The sequence below is a fragment of the Mugil cephalus genome, chromosome 1, assembly GCF_022458985.1.
Source record: "Mugil cephalus isolate CIBA_MC_2020 chromosome 1, CIBA_Mcephalus_1.1, whole genome shotgun sequence".
Lineage (NCBI taxonomy): Eukaryota > Metazoa > Chordata > Actinopteri > Mugiliformes > Mugilidae > Mugil > Mugil cephalus.
Genome location: NC_061770.1, coordinates 1016534 through 1040185, shown reverse-complemented (window position 1 = coordinate 1040185; position 23652 = coordinate 1016534). Strand labels below are relative to the sequence as shown.

Genomic DNA, 23652 nt, shown 5'->3' with positions numbered 1-23652 from the left:
ATCACGTTTAAGATTTTATCGATATATTTTTTATATTGATATATTGCCCAGCTCTATGGTCTTATATATTTTCCATTTGACTCCAGTCACAGAAAACCATGTGAAATATGAGTCATGAAGCCACCCTATGGTCATCAGAATACATATTCTACTAACAAGCAAGTTGACCTGCAGTGAGAGAGATGTGAAATAGCCTCTAAACACCCACACTGTTTAAAACAGTGTAAAATCAGTATGAAGGGGGAAAAAAAATCATTCAGTTGTTTGTGAATGTACAGTAATGATTTGCTGTTAGTTTTGACAGAGTGAATTTAACCCATTCATAATTCCTGACATTCAATTCCTTAACTGTAGTGTGAAATGAAGTCCAAAAATGACTCTGAATATGTGATATGCAAGAGCTCTATCAGTGTTGACTTTGGTTTTGAAGACCAAAGAGAGTGGAGTAAAAAAATTTAGATCAGCAGAATGGATTGAGCTGAATATAAAGACAGGTGAAATGGAATTGAATGGCATAATGGGAGTTTGAATAGAAGCTTATGTCTCTCTGTGGGTCTAAAGGAGCTCTTTCAGGAGCCCATTTGCACCCCGTTAAGCAGCCAGTGAGAGTTTCTCCTCTTATCACCGTGGCTAATCTCTGGTCTGGCTGCTGCACTACAACCACTTCTTTTCCACCATTATCATGTGCCTTTCACAGTGAAAGCCATTCAAAAGCATTTTTTTTTTTTTTTTTTTTTTTAGATTGGATTGATGATTAACTCATCAATTGTTCATTTGGTAATTAGTTCAAAAGAAGTTGACTCTGTGACGCATAATCAGGTACTACATTGTGCACTGCCATCTTTATGATTGTGTTCTTGAAAAAATTGTCTGTCTGTTTTTCCATCGGCCTATATCCTCCCAGATGTTGGCAAATCCTGTCCCTGTAGAGTGTGTGTGTGTGTGTGTGTGTGTGTGTGTGTGTGTGTGTGTGTGTGTGTGTGTGTGTGTGTGTGTGTGTGTGTGTGTGTGTGTGTGAGAGAGACTGATAGATCAGGTATCCATGTGCTTACCTGTGATATCTGCTTGGATTAGAGGCATTAAAAATTGAGGCTGCTGTGTTTACAACTAGGTACTGTTGTGAGAAATCTGAAAGTGAAACTTGTCTTTCAATTCTACAGCATAGTACGAGGCCTCCTTATACAACTTGCCAAACACATGTCATCAGAATAACAACCATAAATAAATAGTCTTTGTCCATGTTCACCATCCCACAATTTGTTCTAAGCTTTAACGTGTCTTAAAGGCTTCTGTATGTCTTACTGAACAGCGGATATTTATATTAACATTTAAACTTTTATGAGCAACATCAGCGCCTCGGGCAGTTGATGTTTTGATGCAATTTCTTCCCTTTTGAATCAGTTTTTTACATGGGCCAATTATTTATCCACTTTTCATCAGCCAGTGCACAATGACAAAAACTAAATCGAGAGTGGCACAGCAGAACAGAACAGAAAACAATTTGACATGACATATTGAGGAAAGGTAGCTAGATTTTTAACACTCCCTATTATCTTGGAAAAACTCAGACTCTCCTCCTTCTGTAAGAGTCTCTTCTGCTTAAGTGAGTGCCAGGCCCTTCTCCTTCTGAGATCCTCTTCTTTAACAGCTTGCCAAGCCACATTGGGGAATGTGAAAGAGTCTGTTTTCAAGCACAGACTTAAAACCATTCACTTCAGTTTATACTATCCTAGTCCCTACACTGACCCTGAAACCTGTCCGTTATCACAGCCTGCTTTTATGAGGCTGCATTCTTACATCTGATAGGTTTTTGGTAATCCTGTGTTACTTATTTATTGTGTTGTTGAAGTGAGTGTTTGCTCTCCTGTTGTAAAGCTTGCTGAAAGCATGCTGTTAAACACTTGAGATTCCATTGGAGTTTAAATGTAAACTTGGGAGTGTGTGTGGGTGGTTATGAGGTGTATTGATTTACACCTGCATACTTGGTAGTCTAGACAAGCTGGGATGTGCCCCACACAATACTGCTAGATAAACTGATACTTGTCTTACTGATGCCAGAATAACTATTATTACCTGCTCAACAAAAGGTGCTGGCAGCTCTACAAAGAATATCCCAGAGCTCAGTGTGCCACTTCTCAGGATAAAAAGAGGGTAGAATAAAAATAGGCACACAATGGAGGCATGGTTTTGTCTGTCATGCTAGCGTTTCATACTATGCGTGTCTGTTAATATATTACAGAAACTGATTGCAGAGTTTTTAACTTGGCACATTAGTGGTGCAAATTACCCTTGTGTGTCTCATACTAATATGTGGGAGTGTGACCATTTCTTAATTGACCATCCTTTACTGGTATCACATGTAAAATCAAAGAAATTCATCTTTCTATCTTTCCAGAGAGGCAAAGGAGCTTTGGCCTGGAGTCGCATACCAGGCAGGCTTATCCTCTACTTTTTGCTTTTATTGGTTCCTACTCCTTCAGGATCCCCTCACATGCTTGGAAAAGAACAGAGTTTGATTTCTCTACAAAATTCTGTACAATAAACCAAGTACAGAATTTAATACAAACGCTGCCAGTAGCCTAATCCTTATTTTATTTTATTTTGTTTTGTTTTGTTTTGTTTTGTTTTTATTTAATTATTTATTAATTAATTATTTTTTTTTATTACACAAGAGTTTTCCCTTACAAAATATTTAGTGTACTTTGTCATTGCATTGTGGCATCAGGACTTATTTATTTAGCAGTGTTGTAAAATGGCATTTTCATGTGTTGCACGCAAGCTTTTTTTCTCAGCACTTTCACAAAAACATATAGGATCTAAAGCATGTGAAGCAATAACATATTTTTCAGAGGACAGCTCTAGAGCTAGGGTATCATGTTGGAGAGAACCTTGTTCTTGTAAGGGCCTCCAATACAATTTGTAACTAAGTTTGTGTCATCATCAGATATAAACCTTTATTTATCCAGTGTTGTATCTTGTTAATGGGTCTTGCTCTAGATTGCTTCAAATCTCTGTGAACAAACAACAATATTTTGTTTCATTAAAGCAATTTTAGCTCAGCTAACAGATGCCAAGAAATACCATTAGGAAATGACACTCTTTTTTTTTTTTTATGAATAAGTACAAGTCCACAACATTTTCTAAGATGAAATCCAGGGACATTTACAACTCAACAACAAAGTTAAAAAAAAAAAAAAAGAAAGAAAAAGAATTAAATGTTATCAAGATGAACTGAAGAAACAGGGACAATTACGTTTTAATTTATTTTGACGTATTTATTCATATTTTATTTGACGACATGACGAGTGCATATTTTCACGCATTTGTGGAAGGCGTGGTTAGGGCGCTTCTATTTCACCTGGCAATGACAAATACTATTTTCTGATTGATTGGCTGATTGGTCGATGGTGAAGCAGAGAAACCTGCCCTTTCCTCATCTATTCATAGATTACTAATATCTTTTAAAGTTTATGTGCGGCGAATTTCATCATTCTTCGGCATGAGAGAGGGTGAACTTATTGAAATGTGCATGTCTCATGCTGCGCAAGACTTGAGAGTCCTGCTTAAACACGTTTAAACTGCTATGTACATATGCAGCGCCTACCGTAATAACTATCTCGGTAGTCTGTGCGCAGCATTTTTGTCTCATTCATAAAATGCTAAAATCGGGGACAGCTTTAGACGGGGGGACAGGTAGTCCAAAACAGGGACTGTCTCCAGAAAATGTGGACTTCTAGTCACAGAACTGGCAGGGCACCTTTTTTGGAACAAGTTCTTCTGTGTTTTCATGGTCATCTTGTTCTGTCGCAAAATTAACTTCTTCACCACGCCTCACAGTGACGCATTCGCACCATGTGTGTTGAGAAGCACTTCACTGAAAACGGTGCTGTTGGAAACAGTGTGTTGTGGCGCAGCGTTCCGAACGCGGTGTAATCAAATACACCGGTATGTCGGTATATTAAAAATTCATATCATGACGGAAAAAAAATGCCGTTATTCGGTATGAACCGGTATACCGCCCAGCCCTACTATACAGTGTGTTGTTGCATGTTTTATGCCTTCATCTTTGCACAGTCGGACTACAATTGTAGGTATTTTAAGTATGCCACACAAACACCAGCTACTGGAGCACTTTTTAATAACTGGAAGGAAACTATTTTCTAATGAGTTGGTTTTGGATGCTAAAAAGAATTTTGTTCTACCTGTAAAATGAGAGAGAGTCCTCATAGTTTTTCTGGCCACATTAAGCACCCTACACTTCAGTGAGCTAATATGTTGGTCTTGGCCTGCTGCCTTTTCCCCTTGACATGGAGATTTTGGCTGAGGGCAAAATACTCTTTTGTAGTTTTCAAGGACTGCATAGAGGCAATAAAATAACAAAAGGGTTCGAGGTAATGGAATTTAGGTTGTGACTGAACATTTTCATCCACCTTCTTTAATAAAAGTTTAACTCTTACACACTGCCTGTGTCTGAAATCGTTCACTCACTCTAACCCCTACTGTTGCATCATAATGTGTCAAACTGCCACGGCTCCCCTGGTTATCCCATAATGATTTACACATTACTAAAATGTGATGGTTTTGTAAACAAATACGTGTGATTTCACAAAATAAAAAATAAAATGATGTAAGTCTCTGATTTAAAATGGACAAAAATAAACAGACCATATGCTGAAATGCAATTATAATAATTATTATAATTAGGTAATTTTGAACATTTTTTTATGTTTAGTGTAACCAGGCTGACTGTTACATTATGTGTCATCTGACATGACTTGAAGGCATAGTTCTGCGTAGCAGGTCTTAAGCAAGCTGTCTAAATATTGTATGAAACTGTATGAGAGACACTGCTATCCTGCTTAAGGCCCTGCCATATGGGATGGTTCGGCTGATACATTCATTTAGTGAGATGAATTCACCTAGAATACTTCTTTGTTCAATTTCAGTCATGTACATCCAGAAATTTAGCTCTCAAGTTGGTCATGTCTTGATTTAAAATGACTAATCTTAGTGTAGATTTTTCAGGCTGTTAGAAAATGCTGGTCTGTAGCATTCCATTGTGATGTGGCTTGCACCCTTAGCCTGTAAGGACAATTTTACTGAAGTTAAGGAGTCACCAGACCCACCATCCACATCACATTACATCACAATGTAAATAATAAGGTACATTACAAGTGGCTTTGGGAAATTTTTAGATGTCTACTTACATAGGTGAGATATGCCTCATAAAAAAGCAGCTTATGAGATAATGATAATAGTAATAATCTACGTTATTATTACTACCTATCTATCCTCATCTCGCTCTCAAGTTTTAACGACAGCAGTCAATATACCAATAGAATAATTATTTGAACTGTTGAACTGTACATGAACCAAACATCTGAACATTTCGTCTCAGTTCTTTCCACAATTATCCACAAAGTGTGCAGCTTTTGTCACTGCTGTGCGTCTTTCTGGCCTTCAGCTTTGTCAAGGGCGGGGCATACAAATTTTGTGCTCTCTTCTGAACTTGGATCTGGTGCAGGAGAGCTCTTTTGGTTACCATCTTCACCACCCTGGGAGTGAGTGTGCATGTGCCTGTGTGTGTTTGTTTGGAGTGAAGCGCCATGCGTGACACAAACAGCTGCGTAGAATCGTAAACACGCCCTCTTAAGATAATGGTAGAGGCAACACTGTTCTGCTCTTGAAGCTTTAATCCAATTCAGTTATGCTTTTATGTATCTGTGGTTTATTCAAAATACACTTTTTTTAAAAATATAATTTTTTGAAAATTGTAGCTATATTATTTTTTATTATTTGTAGCTTTATATAATGCCTCTAAATCAAGCTATACATCTGATTGCGCACAACGTGGCATCATGTTCATCTCCAATATTGGTCAAAACAAATGAAGAATCTGCTGTTTTATTACCCATCTCACTATAAACTGCCATTTATTCCTGGCGTTTTATAAAAGGGATGTTGTCTGTGCCACAATACTGCAGTTTTTAACTTATTTATCTCACAGGTTCAAAACCCTTGTAATAAATTCTACATAAAAGTTCTCCATCTGCCCTCAAGTGTTTGAGTGAAGCTATTGTGTTGATGGCAAACACATTTTTCAAATCTTACGTTCACAAGGAATTTACTGAATTAGCGGTTGTAAAACAGAGCTGCCAACGGCCTCATTGAACTTTTATAACCTTTTATCACCGTTGCTTGATTTAATGACATTGTATAGTGTTGTGATTATTTTGAAAGTCAGAGTGTAGGAATGTTTGGCCAGAGGTTATTTCTTGTCAAGTTCCTGCTGAGTTCAGGGAATCCTTTGTTTTTTAATTTATATTTTCTTTTACTTCCCCTCACTTGTGCTATTGCATTTTGCATTCTTCCTGCACCTTATTTTTTGCATTTTTAAAACTTTCTTTCCTGTTATTGTTTTCCTTTTTCTTTTCTAATTTTAATGTTCATCATTATTTGTTGCAATTCTACTACCACGTTTTCCCCTCTGTCCTCTGATGGCTAGTGCTATATTTATGAAGTTTGCCCTCACCATGCTGACCCTAAATACCAGGTTAACCATTAACCTTAAGGCTTCACCTTGTTGGCCCTTTGCCCTCACTTGTTGATATTGCTGATGTAGTTACAGGCTACAATAGCTTGAGCTGCATCCAATGTGCAAGCATTTGGTAGAAAAGAGTGGAAGAGAAATGAAGAGAAGTCACTGGTGTGATGGGAGGAGTGGGAGGAAATAGTCAAGGTGTAAAAGAACAAGCAAGTTGTAGAAGCGAGGGAGTATCAATACCCAAATCATTGAAGGAGTTAGAGAGCAGCCAGAGAAATGAAGGCAAGAGAAGAGCGTGTAGTATGATTTATACCTTTGATCTGGGGGGAAATTGTATGCAGGAGTGTTGACTGCAAGCTGCTGTGTTTGGCTATGTGGAGAACAATGGAGGAAGCTCTCTTATAGTAGTAGTAAAAGGTCAGTGGGAACTGCCAGTGCTGCTGAGTTTGGTAAGGTGGATATTGCTTGTTTCATTTTGAATTTAGTTTATCTTTGGTATTTGTTCCTGGCAAGCCTATTCGTTCCCCAGTAGATCCACCAAAAGGCAAAATAAAGAGGAAAAGAGAAAATATTTAGATTTTAATGGCACAGCCATAAACCTATTCTACAGTACACGTGTAATATCCCACTGAGAACATGTTTACGAGGCATGGTCTGTTATTACTTGTTCTGTTTTGGAGTTAAATCAGGATGCATTTAAAAGAAACTATTTGACTTAACCATAAGCAGACAAGAGCTGAACCACACAATCTAAATAAAGAAAACAGAGAGGAGTAGATGAACAAATAGGACACACATGATTTATTTTGTTGAAGTCAAGCCTGTAGTGATACTGGCAAACAACTGCACATAGCAGAAAGTTGTTTAGAGCAATTGTACCATGTGGTATTTTTAAGGGCCTTATACAGTTGATATTAAATAAACGTACCAAACTATCAATAAATAGAAGTGAAGAGGTGTTAAGTTTGGTTTATACTCTTGCAACAGATCTACATGATCCCATGTCATAGCAGACTGCTGCACTGGTGTGTTGGAATGGTTTATAATTACATGCCTAAACACACCACTGCAGCTAGTCAGCTTTGTTGGATTTCTCTGTATACTTCACACTAATGGCGATTCATGTTGGAGCTGGATCTAAAAAAGTTACTTTCACTGAAGTCATTATGATACAGAAACTAGAGAGGACATCTTAGAGGATGGGGTGTAGGAGGAAGACAAGGATCAGGAAATGCATTTTGGACCAGTCACAGCTTTTGTGATGTGTAGTTACTTACATCAATCTACCTGATACCTACGTAGAAGTTATGGGCGACCATAAATCTTGGTGGCTTCATATGTACACATGCAAAATACACCCTAGCTAGCTTTTTCTTGGCCCACTTTCATTGGAGGTCAGAAGCATCTTCTCAATCGACCATTATGCCAATTGCAGAATCAAACTTGGAAACAATGGCTGGTCCTGTTATACGAGTACCCCTACATAGTAGGAAGCACAATTTAAATGGCCTAACATGACTCGTAGTGCTTAACGTTATAATATTACACTTGTATGTCTTTCTTATCTTTCAACATTACACTTGTATGTCTTTGCAGGTCCTACAAAACATTACATTAGAAGCTGTGGTCAGATCTGAACTAACACTTTAGTGAGGAATGCGAGTTATTGCTGTGGCAGCGTGTTTAACATAATTATAATAAGTGTTCCATCATTAAATTCACCCACCGCCATCTATGGTAACAGTGTGAAACCAGCATTTAGGCCAAATATCTACAGAAGAAATATGTTAACTTTGGGTTGCATTCATGGTTTGCATCACGATCAGTCTGTTTACTTGTGGGTCGTCTTCCACACTCTTTTTGTGTGTGCCTGCGTGATCTCATAAGTCAATCAGCTCGTGTCCCTTTGCTCTTATTCAGGTCAACAGTTGATAAGAATTTATTGATCACCAACAAATGAATCACAGCTCATTAGCATGTAATTGCAGAGAGAGATTTTGCACATGTTAATTAAGACAATATCATGTTATCTATTTATGTAGTTGTTTGTAGTAGTTTACATAATTCACAACTGTTGCCAGTGTAAACTGGTGTAAATTGTAAGTATCAAAATAAAGAGGTGAAGTATTTTCCAGTCTATGGCTGAATAGCTGTTCTGAACTCTTGGATACCTTGATGAAAGATGGATGCACTAGGAGTATGTCTGACTTTCAGTGTGTAGATTACAGCCCCAGTTCTCACTAAGCCATTACAATTAAGCTACTAGGAACAGTGCTGAACAGGCCACGTGACACCCTCGGGCCCCAGAAAGCCTTTCTGCCATACACATCCATTGGTAAGAAACAGCTGTAAACTATGAAGACAATTTCCTGACAAACACATTTAAAAAATATAAGTTGTGTGGAATACATTTGCAAACCTTCAGCCTGAGGGCGCCACCACAAAGAGCTCACGCAGTGTGTAATGGAAAGATTTCATCTTTCTTTCCTTCCTTTTTATCCTCACTTGCCTGCTGCCTTATGTTGTTATATAGTCATTTCTTCATTATGTGCTCACTATCTTCTCTTCTCAATTTCTCACTTTCTCACCAGCCTTGTTTCCCTTCTGTTTTTCTTTCTCCATTACCCCTTCATTCCCCCTCTCTTTCCCCTCTTTCACTTTCTCCTTTCATTACTTAGTTCCCACCTCGTTTTTTTCATTACTTCATTCCTTTCTTTACAAGCTTCTCTCTGTTTCTCCCTCTCTTCCCCTCGCTCCTCCCTCTCCGTCTCCTTGTCAGTCTGCCAACAGCCCGATGGCCTGTTCATTTTCATCCTCTGCCTAGAAAACAAGGTCTAAAGTTCAAAGCTGCTGTTGTGGATTGGCGGCAGGAGAGGGAACACGGAGTGAGGCCAGACCTGGGTCAAAGCAGAATTGAATATCATCTTAAACAAATGGAATTTTAATCTGATCAAATGTTAAATTTTCGCACATGTAATCACTTTTGAATGGGATGAATACAATAAGCTCTGTATGTTCATATCTTTACCCATGTTAACAATTTCAAATGATAAAAGTTCACATGGATTTTGTTTTAAATGTAGCCGCCCAAATAAAAATTGCAAGATCAGTGTTTCCAATGCAATGTCATTAATACTATGGCAGCCTGCCATGGTATCATTAGCACTGCCATGGTCTTTTAGCAAATCGGAAATATTTTTGCACGTTCCAAACAACAATGTGCTTGCGTTATTTTTCATATTGCTCCTTAAAGTGTCTCTTCTCATTAGTTGTATCATCTCTTCCTCCCTCCCTTCCCTAAAGCCTGCTTCCCCGGTGCATGTGCACCAAATACTGTATTAATTGTAATACTACAGAAAGCAGTAGGAAGGTAGAAGAACCAAGGTGGTGTTAAAGAGGAAGGAAGCACAAATCAAGTTTGTTTTCTCTGATGTGTCTTTTGGCCTAAAACCGCAAAAGAGGACTTTGTGAAATGCCATGAATATAACAGTTTTTCTCCCCACTGTATTTTTCTTGATGCTTTTAATCTGATGAGAGAAATATATTTTGATCATGCTCCCACGTGTTTGTGGTGTGTGGTGTGCATTCGCAAGCATGCATGTGCGTGCGTGATAATTAAATTAACATATTATTATTCATCTGCACAGCTGGATTGACCCAAGCTGTTCACATGTTAGTGTGAGTGTGTCTGAGACAAAGCTATGTGTTTCAATCAGAGGGACAAAGCTGGAATAATCTAAGTGTCCACCTGTATTTATCCCACCCAACCCCTGTATAAAACAGCCTTCCACTACTTTACATTCTGCCGCATTTCACAGACATTTGGCAGCATCTTCAGCACTGTTTCTGCTTGTGAGTGGGTGTGTGTAAAGGAGAGAAAAATCTGGTGTGGCTTTACTCTATGTTGCAAAAACAGAATAATCAGCACATTAGAGGCGAGCTAATTCACTTACTACATTTGTATTTAAGTATAAAATACTTATGTTGGATCAATACGGATAAGAATTAAGTATAATCACTTGCCGATTCATTAAATACTCTACTGTAAAATTATGCTGTGTAATTTAACAGCCCTACACTAAATCTTACAGTCTTCAGCATTTGTTTCCAATACCTACTTCAAATACCATTTTATATTAGTATATGTTTTGTAGTATTATTGAATTGAACTGTGTTGGATTGAAACATGTTCCTATTGTTTTGACAGCCTCATCCATTTTATTCATCGAGTAAGTCTACATAACTGAAACAATTTTGTGTTCAATTCAGTCCAGTTTAACAGAAAAACAGACTACATTCTTCAAAATGATTGTACAGTTGACCTACCATTACTTATTTAGTGCAGGGCCGTATATAAGAACGCTTTTGTTTTCACCAGTAACTACTGAACTAGCTGAAGAGTAAATATTTCAATGTTGACTCTTCATAAAATAAGACAGTTGATTTTTTCCTGATAAAGTTAGCTGTTAGTGAGGCCCACTGTGAGGCAGCTGGTGGTAAAAGTAGGCCATACTCCCTGTTGAGCCACCTATAGATCAAACCCCTCTGTATACATAGTCCTTCTCCTATAATACCCTCCTACACTGACAGACCTTATACAGAACTCACACATAGTGGGTTACTGCTGAGCTTTGAAGAGTGGAAGGAGAGAGGGAGGCCCATTTTCAAGTCTCTTCAAGTTTTTTTTGTCAACCAAAAGAAATGCTGTTGGACAACAGCACATTTTCAGGCGTTAATAAACAAAATTTCTTGTACAGCTGTATCATTTTGGAAAATATAAATTAATCTGTCAAATCTTGCATGTGACTTTGCCTTTGTGCAGTTCTTTCCTAATATTTCTCTGTTCTCATATTTTTTAAATCCAGTCATCTCCCAGGCTTAACGGTGTTTTCTGAGTTGTAGTATCTGTCATGTTTTGCATTTCTATCACACATGGACTGTATCTTGTTCAATCTTGTGAGATTTGTTGTGCGAAACCAGATTTCTAATGAGAGGTTGCAGGAAATGGCATGCGTCGGCTATTCATAAAATCATCCAATTTTAGGAAACGATATTGGATTTTTTTTTGTTGTTTTTTTAAACCTGATTCATCAGCATGCTGCTTCCCAGCTGGTGTACTCTCAATTTATTGGTGAGAAGTAATTCATTTAGGTGAGGAAATTACAGAGAGGCCAAGGCTAGCAGCTAGCGGCCCCCGGCAGCGCGCGTGCTACACCTGCTCCATTTGAGCTAGCCTCAAGTGGTCACTCAGTGAACTGCAGTTTTTTGCATTTCCACATGGGCTTCATTGCTCAGACATGGAGGTCGGCACCTGGGAAACACGCTACTGCCAAGTGGACCAATCACAGCTCTTGTGCTCTGCGTTGCTCCAGCACCTTCTGTGGAGGTGCACGTCAGCTATGGAGTCCGTGCAGGGTCTGTGTTATTGCAGGAGCCACTGCGTCAATTTAACACAGAAGCATAAACTGTGAGTTACTCCTCCAGGCCTTGTGGTACTGCTGTTTTAGTAGCCCGTGGATTATAAAGGTTTCAAATGACAACATAAAAACATCCGATTTGTGATGGGAGGGAAGCGTGAAGACAATGCAGCTTAGTAGTTTGACTTGCATCCAAAGGACACAGAGAGGGAATAGCCTTATATAGCCTCTCCCAAAAGGAAATTTGTTTTTTTATTTATTTGTTGCCCAATATCATAAGAGCAAAGATAAACCTAACTTTGCATTCAGAAATAACTGCAGTGTATTCTGCTTTATCATACAGTGAATAAAAACTTGTTTTTACTTGGGGCAACCTCTTCCATAAATTTTACAGGTGCATTGTGTGTATTGTAGTCACTACTACAGCCTGCTTAGCTGCTGTTGTGTTTGACTACTGTGTGGGCTTGATATTCTTAAACATGATTTGTATTTGTATTTTAATCAATATTCTGAATTAAATACATGTGACAGTTGTAAGGACACAGAAAAACATTATATTTTCTCCAGTGATTCAGTGAGAAATAGTTTCCCTCAGTGAACATCTGTTCCATACACTTTATAATGACGTGGTGTAAATATACTGCCTCATCGATGGTACTTTTTACATGTTAAGAGGGGGTTTATGAATTTAACATGATTAGATGGCACTCAGATACACTTTTGCATGAAGGAAAATAGCATCAGCATAAACAGATAGAGCTGCTCTACTCTAATCTGCCCTCAAACACGAGGGAAAGAGAAAAAGAGGAATGAAACACACATACTTCATTTAGAAAGAGGTAATTTCAAGGATGATGGACTGCACTTGCCATGACACCTGAAATGTTTCTTGAGTTGGTTTGTTTAAAATGAATAATGGTTAACATTACAAACACTAGGGAGAGTCTGTATGAGAATCTTCCTCTTCTGCTTTGCGTATGTACACCAGTCTGCGCATGCACACCCTCAGGATCTAACTTTGAAGTGGGAATTCTTTTTGTGAGCTAAGTTGGAAAATGGAAAGTTTGTAAATGTTGGTGTTGAGTATTTGGCAATACTCTTGATGTAGCATTGGGGTTTGTTATTGTGTCAGCATCAGCAGGACCTCTATGTACAGTGCATGATAGCAGTCACAAGGCTGTAGAGAAGATACGAGGTGACCAGTAGCCAGTAACAAAATAGCTAGCTCAAACACTGGCTAATCACCCCTCAAGACAATCGATGAAGAAATTTGTCTATTCATGAACGAACATTACCAGGTCTTTTTTATGGTGTCAGATGTTTACAGATCAACATGAAGACTATTCTGGATAGGGCTGGGCGATGATGTAAAAAATAATAAACACGATTATTCATTGATTTCCAAAAAAGTATTTATTAAACCACCAAAAATTTTTATAGCATAAATGTCACAGCCTCCGTTATCTCTTGCTGTCGCCGGGAGCCAGTGGGATATGAAGTGGCATTGTAAAGAGTGTTCTCAATGGAGGACTGTGTTGTGGTGGCGGTGGCTGACGATGACTCGCTTTTTTTGGGTATTTTGCTCCTTCAATATTTTGTCATAGACCGCTTTATGGCAGAACTTTACATGGTTAAATGAATTTATCGTGTTGCAGACACGACGTCATGACAGACTTTGCAAACAATCTCCTTCTGCTCCACTTCCGACAATTTTGAATCCAAAATGTCTCGAAGTTGTCCTACCTTTCTTTTCAACTAAAGGGTCAGGCTGGTTTTCTGCCATGTTGTCAAACACTCGTTCCACAATTGATCCGCACACGTCACACGCTTGCTGCAGCTGCATGCAACAGAGGTGCATACAAGGTGCTTTTACAGCGCAGGAACTTGCAGACACGCCGCGCGGCACATTAACTGTTTTATAGATAACAGTGTTTTTATGATCATGAGAAGCCAAAATCGAAATTGCGTTTAAAATTCGATTAATCGTCCAACCTTAATTCTGGACCCTAATAACTACTAAACAAGGCTGATATTTAAGATTTAAAATCTGGATGATCATGTCAGTATTTTCACAATATTAAATGGGAAATTACTCTGGAAGTTCTTAGAGCAGCTAATGGTGTTAGACAAATATAGAAAATAGACAAATAATCAATCTGACAACCATTTTATCATCCATACAAGGTATGAAGATGGTTTGGTAAGTGGTTTGTAACATCACATCATATCATAGGTACAATACCCAGTTCTACTCTACTGGACAGTTTTGTTTGTTGTTGAGCTCTCCCTATTTTGCCCTCTCTAATAATTTCATTATTCACCTGCTGCTGCATTGATAAACAAAGCTGTTTTTGTGACGTGACTAATGGCTAATGCTGTTTTGCTTTTGTGTGCGCATTGGTGCTCCTCTGAGATCAGTCGCATACATATACACGCACAAGCCTGGCATAGGTAGTCAACATGTATTAAAGTAATATTCCACCAGTGTGTGTCCACTCTAGTGTGTGTCATGCTTTCCCATTGTGTGTTCCAGTAGCTGATGCTTTACATCCAGATGGCCCTAGCTCGTGTGTTTTAAATGTGCATCATCCTGGGAGCCTGAGTTGAAGCTTACATCTTGCAAGGATGCAATGAAGTTTAATGAGTCAGACTATGTTTGTGTTTACTCGTACTTGCATCTACACACTTTTTCTTTCATCATTCATTCACTCCTCTGCAAATTACACCTATCGTTTTATCCTTGTTTCTTATAGAGTAGTCTTCTTTGTGAATCTTCCCACAGGCTATATTCTGCAGCCACGTGACATGTGCTGTGCTTAAGTTCATAGCATCCATAGCCATCGTCACTTCGTCCTCATTTGGAGATGTCTACCCCTTGCTTGACCTCTATCTCTGCAGTGTTATTACCCTAAATTGGACTTTTCCATCCTTTGTAATGTCTTTAATAGTTTCCTTGCATCTGCAGTTATCTTGCCATTTCCCTCTTTTGTTCTTACTTGTTCCTTCGTCTTGGCTTGACATGAAAAAATTACTGTCTATGTTATTATTTGGTCTTCTCTGCTTCTCTTTGTGGCTTGGCCTGCACATTCTAAGTTAAAATGTGAACATAATTTAATCTGTTATTAGTTTCAAATATGTATATTTCCAAAGCTGTGTGTTTATGTATAAGTATGTACATTTTCCTCATGATTTGCCATTTACGTTTTTTAAATTTTTTCTCATACATTTATTCACATCATACAAGACATTCTAAAGACTTTTATCTACCACATTGTCAGATTTAATCTCTTAATCAGTACACCTTAAAATTAGGGTTGGGCACTGAGAACCAGTTCCCAGACGAGTCTGGGGGTGGATGATGCTGTCATCTATCTGCTCACTCATACCTGGATGGTGGTGGAGGCTCAGTGAGAATCACTTTCTTTGATTTCTCCAGCGCCTTCAACACCATCCAGCCTTTGGTGCTGGGTGGGAAGGTGTGATCGATGGGTGTTGGTGCATCCACTGTCTCCTGGATCACTGACTACCTGACAGACAGGCCACAGTTTGTGCATCTGGGAAGTGTCCTGTCTGATGTGGTTGTGAGTAGCGTGGGAGCCCCACAGGGTACTCACTCCTTTCCTGTTCACCTTATGCACCACTGACTTTCAGCACAACTCATGTAACATCCAGAAATTTTCTGATGACTCTGCAGTTGAGGGGTGTATAAGCGGTGGATGGGATGAGGAGGGGTATAGAGGACTGGTGGACAGATTTGTGGGGTTGACTGGAAGGAATCATCTGGTGCTTGATGTGGGCGAGACCAAAGAGATAGTGATTGACTTCAGGAGGAAGAGAAGAGCTCCTCAGCCCCTCAGCATCCTTGGCAGGGATGTGGATGTGGTGGAGGAGTACAAATACCTGGGAGTGACCATCGATAACAGATTGAACTGGAGGACCAACAGTACAGCTGTGTACCAGTAGGCCTGCAGCAGACTCTACTTCCTGAGGAAGCTGAGATCCTTCAACGTGTGCGATAAGATGCTGGAGATCTTCTACCAGTCTGTCGTTGCCAGCACCCTTTTCTCTGCTGTGGTCTGCTGGGGAACAGCATTGCAGCCAGTGATTCCAATAGACTGAATAAACTGATCAGGAAGGCTGGATCTGTCATTGGCTGCACACAGGAAACTTTTGAGGTGGTGGTGGAGAGGAGGACACTTAAACTGTTATCGGTCATGGATAATCCTGACCACCCTCTCCACCGGACGATAGACAGACAACGGAGCTCCTTCTCCAAGAGACTCAGACAAAGAACGCTCAAAGAGCGCTACAGGGAGTCTTTCCTGCCTCAAGCCATACGCCTGTTCAGCTCCTCATCTGCATGTGTACATTATTTCTTTTCCCTCCGTGCATACACTTTTTTGTTTCAATTCACTTTTTTTTATAATTCTGTAAATAACATGTATATAGTAGATTGTGTTTTTCCTGTTATATAGTATGTATAGTGTTGAGTGCCTGTACTTTGCTGGGGGAGTCAGACACAGCAGTTAGTAATAGAAAATAAATTATAAGAGACAGAAAATAAATGATAAGAGATTAGAGGACAGGAGCCAAAGAAGAAAGAAGAGAGGACATGTCCTCAGTGCATCGTCCCCCTGCAGCCTAGGCCTATAGCAGCATAACTAAGGGATGGTTAAGTCCAGCCCTAACTATAAGCTTTGTCAAAAAGGAAAGTCTTAAGCCTGACCTTAAACGTAGAGACTGTGTCTGCCTCCCAAACCCAAACTGGGAGCTGGTTCCACAGGAGAGGAGCCTGATAACTGAAGGCTCTACCTCCCATTCTACTTTTAGAAACTCTAGGAACCACAAGCAGACCTGCATTTTGAGATTGTAGTGATCTTTTGGGACAATATGGTCCATGAGGTCTTTCAGATATGATGGAGCTAGGCCTTTCAGGGCCTTGTATGTTAGGAGGAGGATTTTAAATTCAATTCTAGATTTTAAAGGGAGCCAATGAAGAGAAGCTAATACTGGAGTCATATGATCTCTCTTGCTAACATATTTTACATTACCTCAGCTAACAAACTCCACAGCTACATGCAATATCTTTTTATAAATGTTTTGTTCAGATGCTTTTGTAATGGATGTTTAATACCCATTTGCACTAAACTATATTAAGAGCTGATTGCTATTTATTTTGGAAGTCTACCAACCAAGCTAGTGAAGCTATTGTTTTTTTTCTCAATTTCAGCTCCTTTATTTATTATTTAATATTTATTTAAGTTTACATTGGATTTTGAATCCCTAATTGCACTGCCTGAACCAGTTACACTTGTTATATTTTTATGGTTAAGATTGTTTTAGGGGTACAGTTATTAAATAAATAATTCAGTACATTTATATCTGATTATTTGTTTTTTAAGAAATAGAAAAGAAATGTTTAAATCAAGTCTGATGTTGCCTTGCACAAAAGAATGATCCCAGTCTTTTCCACACAATGAAACTTAGCGTTTGTTACCATAATTCTGTGCTGTTTTTCTGTATCAGTATCGGATCGGTATCGGCCGATACTAAAACTCCGATAACGGTATCGGTGGTGAAAAAGGCAGATCGGTGCATCCCTAGTCGCAATGTAACAGGCAGATACATCAGCGTCAGAGCGAAAATACGATAAAAATCGGATAAAATCTCAGGTCAATTGCCAAGTGTGAATAAATAAAAATGGCCTGTGTAAAGGCTTTTTCAAATGAAAAAATTCTCTTGTGAAGTATTTGTGACCTGTTGACCTACACCTCAAAGAATCGAAAACGTTTAGAACAGGAATCGGAATTGAGAATCGGAATCGGAATGTTAAAATCCAAACGATGCCCAACCCTACTTAAAATTAATAGGGCCTTTCCATTGAAGCAATTTAGCTGTGTCTCTATAAGCAATGTGTATGCTGTCATTGTTTAAAAAACTATTGAAAATGTCATTTTCGAGCCAAGATTTGTAGCTTTTTAAATCATCTGTTATATATAATGAATTTTTGTACTTCAATTTTCTGTTTTACTTTTTTCTTTCTGATTTTACACACTGTACACACAAACAGTGATTTGTACCTTTTTATATTTTTTGTTTCTTTTTCTTATTTATAGTTTAATTTTACTTTACATTTGTAGATACATTTTGCTTTCTTGGATTCCATCTCTCCTGCACAACAATAAACCATTTTTATACCGTTTTTGTTTACTATCTTCAATGTGCAATTAAACAAATCAAAATAAATTAAACAAATCAAACAAAAGCCTAAATTTAAGTCTTGGGCATTGCAATTATATTATGAGGCTAATGAATGACATCCCTTAGTGGATCTTCTATTTTTTTCTGTTTCCACATGAATGTTTCTTCAGTTTCAGAACTTTCAATATATTTTATCACCCTTACAAAACTCTTACAGAATATTATTTTTTTCTTTCAGGCTTCAGACAGAGGCATTTGGGGGGAAAAAATTAATATGAATGATTGTGCTCACAGTTGCCTGTTGGTGCATGTTTCTCTGCTGCTGTTTATCTCATAGGGGGTGACCAGATGGGGGTGTGTGTGTGTGTGTGTGTGTGTGTGTGTGTGTGTGTGTGTGTGTGTGTGTGTGTGTGTGTGTGTGTGTGTGTGTGTGTGTGTGTGTGTGTGTGTGTGGGGTGGGGCAATTTCATCTTGATCTTATTAAATGCATCAGTCGTTTCCGTTCTTAGTTTCTGGCAAATGACTATTTTCTGTCATTAATTCTCTACTGTCAAATGTTTTAAACTTAAGGTTTTGTGGATGTGTGTGCATTTGTATGTATGTACCTGTGCCTGCTAACTATTCAATAACGAATAGTTGTTATAAGCAGTGTGGCTGTCAGTGCCGTTTACTAAATATGCTAATCGCCGGGTACCTGTTTGTATAAGAGTGAAATGCACACCTCCCCATCCAGCACACACTTGCTTACTCCCGCACAGCTCACAGATAGGGGAAACAAAACAAGGTTGGTGATAGCCATGGATGTGTGCAAAGTTCCTCAATTTTCCTTTTTTTTTTTTTTTTTTTTTTTAAGGTTTTAAATGTCTGCGTAGAAACAAGGGGACAGACTGACAGCGTTTAACAGGTTTAAATGTCTTTTTCCCTTTTCTCCTCAGTGATGGAGCCCATGACGGTGACGACGTCAGTGGTCGGACCGGACGAGTTCGATCGCAATGCCCCGCGGATCTGTGGGGTGTGCGGGGACAAGGCCACTGGCTTCCACTTCAATGCCATGACCTGTGAGGGCTGCAAGGGCTTCTTCAGGTGAGTGTTGTTGCTGCGTTTCATATTTTGTGGTTTAGTGACTGAGTGTTTCTGTTGAATGGGATGTGTCCATATTTCCCTTTGGATCAGGAACTTTCGATATGCATCGTGTTTGCTTTATTCATCGCTTTGTTTTTATTTTGCTTGTAGTTGAACCTGCTCATTTCTACACCTGCAGAACATCATTAGTTCTGTGTAATTACATTGTAATTACTTGTATCAACAAGTGTCAAAGTATCAAAGTGTCTTTATTTTGATTCACTCCTGTAGGCGCAGCATGAAACGTAAAGCCTCCTTCACCTGTCCATTCAATGGAAGCTGCACCATCACCAAGGACAACCGACGTCACTGCCAGGCCTGTCGTCTCAAGCGCTGCATTGACATTGGCATGATGAAAGAATGTGAGTTGACCTTTGCTGATTCATCTCATTCTATCTGTGCTGCTGCCATAGCTTGGTGTTTTCACAGTTATTATTTGATAATGGAAATGTGTTGAGTCTGATTATCTGATTAACTGAAATTAATAAGTAACAGTGCCTAACAAAAACCCAGTACTATCTATGTTCTGTCACATCATTTAAGAAATTTTTCAAGTCAAATCAACAACAAAAATTGTCAAGCATGGCTGCAATTGTACTGAATTAATTGTGCTTACCGTATTTCACTAAATAAGTATGTTTTATATTTATTGTTTTTGCCATTCATTGTTGTTGTTCTGAAGAGGCCCATTCCAGAAAAATAATTAAGGATGTTTGCTGGATGTGAAAGGACCTACTGCATACATATTGGGGTTTAAAATTCCAGGAGAACATATAAAAATAGTCATATTTTCATTTCCATTTAAAAACATTTAAAAGAGTTCTGACATGTAAAATAAAGAATATTTGAGAACTTGCATTACCAAATAAATCTAAGCACAGTTATATTGCTGGCCACGTCAACTTCTTTGCACTTCTTTGGTCAGATTTCCTTGAGTTGTCTCATTACTCTAACTTAATTTCTTGATGAATGAAGTTAGAGGTTTGTGGCAATAATGGAAGGATATATATAACGAGATGAACAGGAGACACAACAATGCAGCAGTATATCAAAGTCAGTGAGTGGCCTACCTCACTGATGTCACAATGTTAACTGGAGGCAAAACAGAGGGAAGTTTGAGGTGAACACTGTGACTTTCAACCAGGAAAATGTCGTCTTGCTGTATATTTTGGTGCCAGAAGCTTTATCACATACATGTAGACAACTTGGTTTGGCTTTGGTGATTAAAAGAAAGGATTGGAGTGAGTTAAACAGTTAAAAACACACATACTTCTTATCAGATAAGATTAATATGTAATGCATCATGAGTTTCAGCCTGGAAAATGTTCTGGGTTAGACTAAATCAAATGTGCAAAGTTGCCTTTACTGCATTACCCTCCACAGTGTTTCCACTTACTTCTTGTAATATCTTTGTTGGAGAGGCTTCACTTGATAAAGACAGACCAGACTTCGTCCCCTCTGTGTCCTCCTTTGGTCAAATTGTCCATCCAGTGAGTGGGAGTCTAGAGGTCGGTGAATATAGTAACATCAGTCAGAGTCAACTTTTTGGTCTCGGGGAGTGAGTGTATTAGTATATTCCCTAAAATATGTGTTTCCCTTGTCCATTCTTGCCAAAACAGTCCATTGAAATATGCTAACCGCCATTTACAAGCTATAGTGTTTGATTGGTCAAGTTTGTTTGGTCCAGTTAATCCCCACCCCTCAAAAAACATCTATACTATATCTATACTGTGGAGTAAAACATTACAATGAAGCTTCTCCCTTTGTGAAGAAGGATCTATACTGAAGTAGTATAAGAAACCCAAATTCACACAAATAAGAAATTCATTTTTCATTCAACTTTTCACTCAAACCCTTAAGCTGATATAAAACTCTAGATAAGACTGATACTGAGGGTAATAATAAGACAGAATGTGACATTCATATTCATTTATATGTGTGACTTACTGTAAAAAAGCTGCTCTGATGCTACTTCCATATCTGTGAAAACCACAGCCACCATCGCATAAAATGACTTTCTGTTTTGTGTTTTTTGACGGTGCCACAATTTCTAACACATAAAGCCAGTTAGTGGAATGCAGAGACGAAAAACCCTTTATTCAGCTCCACATTGAAACTGCAAAGGACCAAAAAAAATATCTTACACTTCTATCTTAAGTTGAATTGAGTTGAAATCAATGTATAATTCAATAGGGGACAGACAGGTGTGGATATGCATGAGGTTGGTGGTGCCATATGGAAAACTGTGTTAAAAAGGTAGCTTGATAGTCTTCTACTCTTTTCTTTGTTGGTTATTTATACAATATGAGGCCTGGGTGTAATACAAGATGAAGGTGCTGTGAACAGAGAATGAGACCTCACATCACTTTTTGTTAATGCACAATGACACCTTGTCACAATGGATTCATAATGACTACCATAGAGGGGCATTTCTATTCTGCCTTTTCTAAATGATTACATTATGTAGCGTTTATGACATTATTAGTCCTGCTGCAGCCCTTTTCTTTTTTCTTTAAATAAAAGAGTGACAAAGCACCACTTTGCTTGCCAAGTTTGTATTGGAATTCTGGCAGCTAACCCAGGCTCACTAGAAAGAAATACCATAAACAGCAGTGCATTAGCATAACCAGAACAAGTCCTAGATCACAAGAAGAGAATGAGAGAGGGGGAGGGAAGGAAGGAAGCAAGCAAGCAAGCAAGCAAGGAAGCAAGCCTGCAAGCCTACAAGCCTGCAGGAGTTACATTCCCATTTAACAATGGCTCTCTTTCTTCAAAGAAACACACAATGGTCCAGCACACATTTCATTCACAAACAGACTGTATGTGTGTTTGTGTGAAACAGGGATGATGCAGGGCAGGGTTCGGGCTAGTGATAACGGCCACGCTGACCAGAAATAGCCATATTACACTGGTGTGTCTGTGTTTCATTGAGAAAAGATGTGAGAAGAACGAACGAGCCAGAATAGAGAGGGAGCGAGGGAGAGGATAAAATGGTCTCTTTGTTTGTCACACCAAGTACACAGGTTCATGGGCAGAAAGAATCCCACTGTACTCACTACTGAGTATTACGCCTCCTCTACACCTTTCATTGTGGAAAAATAAATTTCTGTATGTGCACAAACGGCCTAGAGATCTATATTGTCTGTTCAAAACCTCACCACCTCCACAATAACATATCTCTGTTCAAAAATGTTGCATTGAACTCAGCTGCAACTGTGTTGTTCCATAGTGCTGCTGAAATTAAATGGTGTCCTCATAAAGTTGGAGTAACTTTGTTTCTGACACATTCCTTTTTTGATTATTATGGTAAATGGTCTTGCTCTTGTATAGCGCTTTTCTACCTACTCATAGGTACTCAAAGCACTTTTACAGTCAGAGACACATCCACCAGTGCCAGTTGCACTGGGAGCACTGGGATTCAGCGTCTTGCTCAAGGACCCTTCGGCATATGGCACACTCGGGGGATCGAACCGCTAACCCTTCAGTTCATGGACAACCCACTCTACCTACTGAGCATTAATTAATGGCATTTTGAGAAGATATATACTTTATTTATCAAGAATAAATCACATTATGACAATAGATGTACAAAATATTTTATTCCAACTTCATGGGACTGTGTAGGAGGATGAAATGCTAGCAACTCCTTGACATTAAAAATGAAATTCAGTTAGATTATTAACTTGCAACCTGGTTGTCTCCAGGCATCTGGTATAGTATTTGTTCATCTGCAGTTTGTGTTTGGAGAAGCATGCATCATAAAAATGTTATGTTATTAAGATATACAGGTTGCATTCATTAAATCTTGCACAACAACTACCATGCAGCTTCAAAATAACCACACATACTTCTGTGCTCTTTTGCACATGCAGCTAACAATTTTTATTTGGCCATTATGCTCAGCTTTAGTTTATAGAGTACAAATCGGTATAGATTTCTTTAAAAAAACAGACTCACCGTTGTTTAGACAAATGCGTCCCAGTCATTTTTTATGGCTTTGTTCTTTTCCATTTTCTCTATTAAATTCCCCTTTGTCCAGAAACATGTGAACTTGAAAAAAACTATTACGGCTGCTACATATGCAGTGCCAACTGTGTTGTGCAGCTACATTAAGAAAACAAATAATCCAAGAGCCCTACTCTTTGTTCATGTGGCCTTGTGCATCTGTTTAAAGCCATGCCAAGTTTATATCTCAATAGAAATAAATCAATAATCTGTTATGACGAAAGCTAGAGTGTGTCCGTGTGTTGATTCGTTAAAAATGAATATCCTCTTGTTGATTAGCAGTCATATTGAAGTCAAATTAAGTCTTATCTAAAGATTGATATGCACTCATTGTCTCTTTAGTGTGCAGTTTTCTCTGTCAAG

At 38.6% G+C, this 23652-nt stretch overlaps 1 protein-coding gene across 2 annotated transcripts in view; it reads left to right on the top strand.

Moving 5' to 3' along the window:
- The window catches only part of LOC125007701 (vitamin D3 receptor A), a 92215-nt gene that overhangs the window by 27849 nt on the left and 40714 nt on the right, over window positions 1–23652 (top strand). For both annotated transcript variants that reach the window (XM_047584444.1, XM_047584452.1), the window contains 2 exons: window positions 19098–19245; window positions 19516–19646. In XM_047584444.1, the coding sequence (XP_047440400.1) occupies window positions 19100–19245; window positions 19516–19646 (277 nt within the window). In that variant the 5' untranslated portion in view covers window positions 19098–19099. The remainder of the gene's footprint in view (window positions 1–19097; window positions 19246–19515; window positions 19647–23652) is intronic.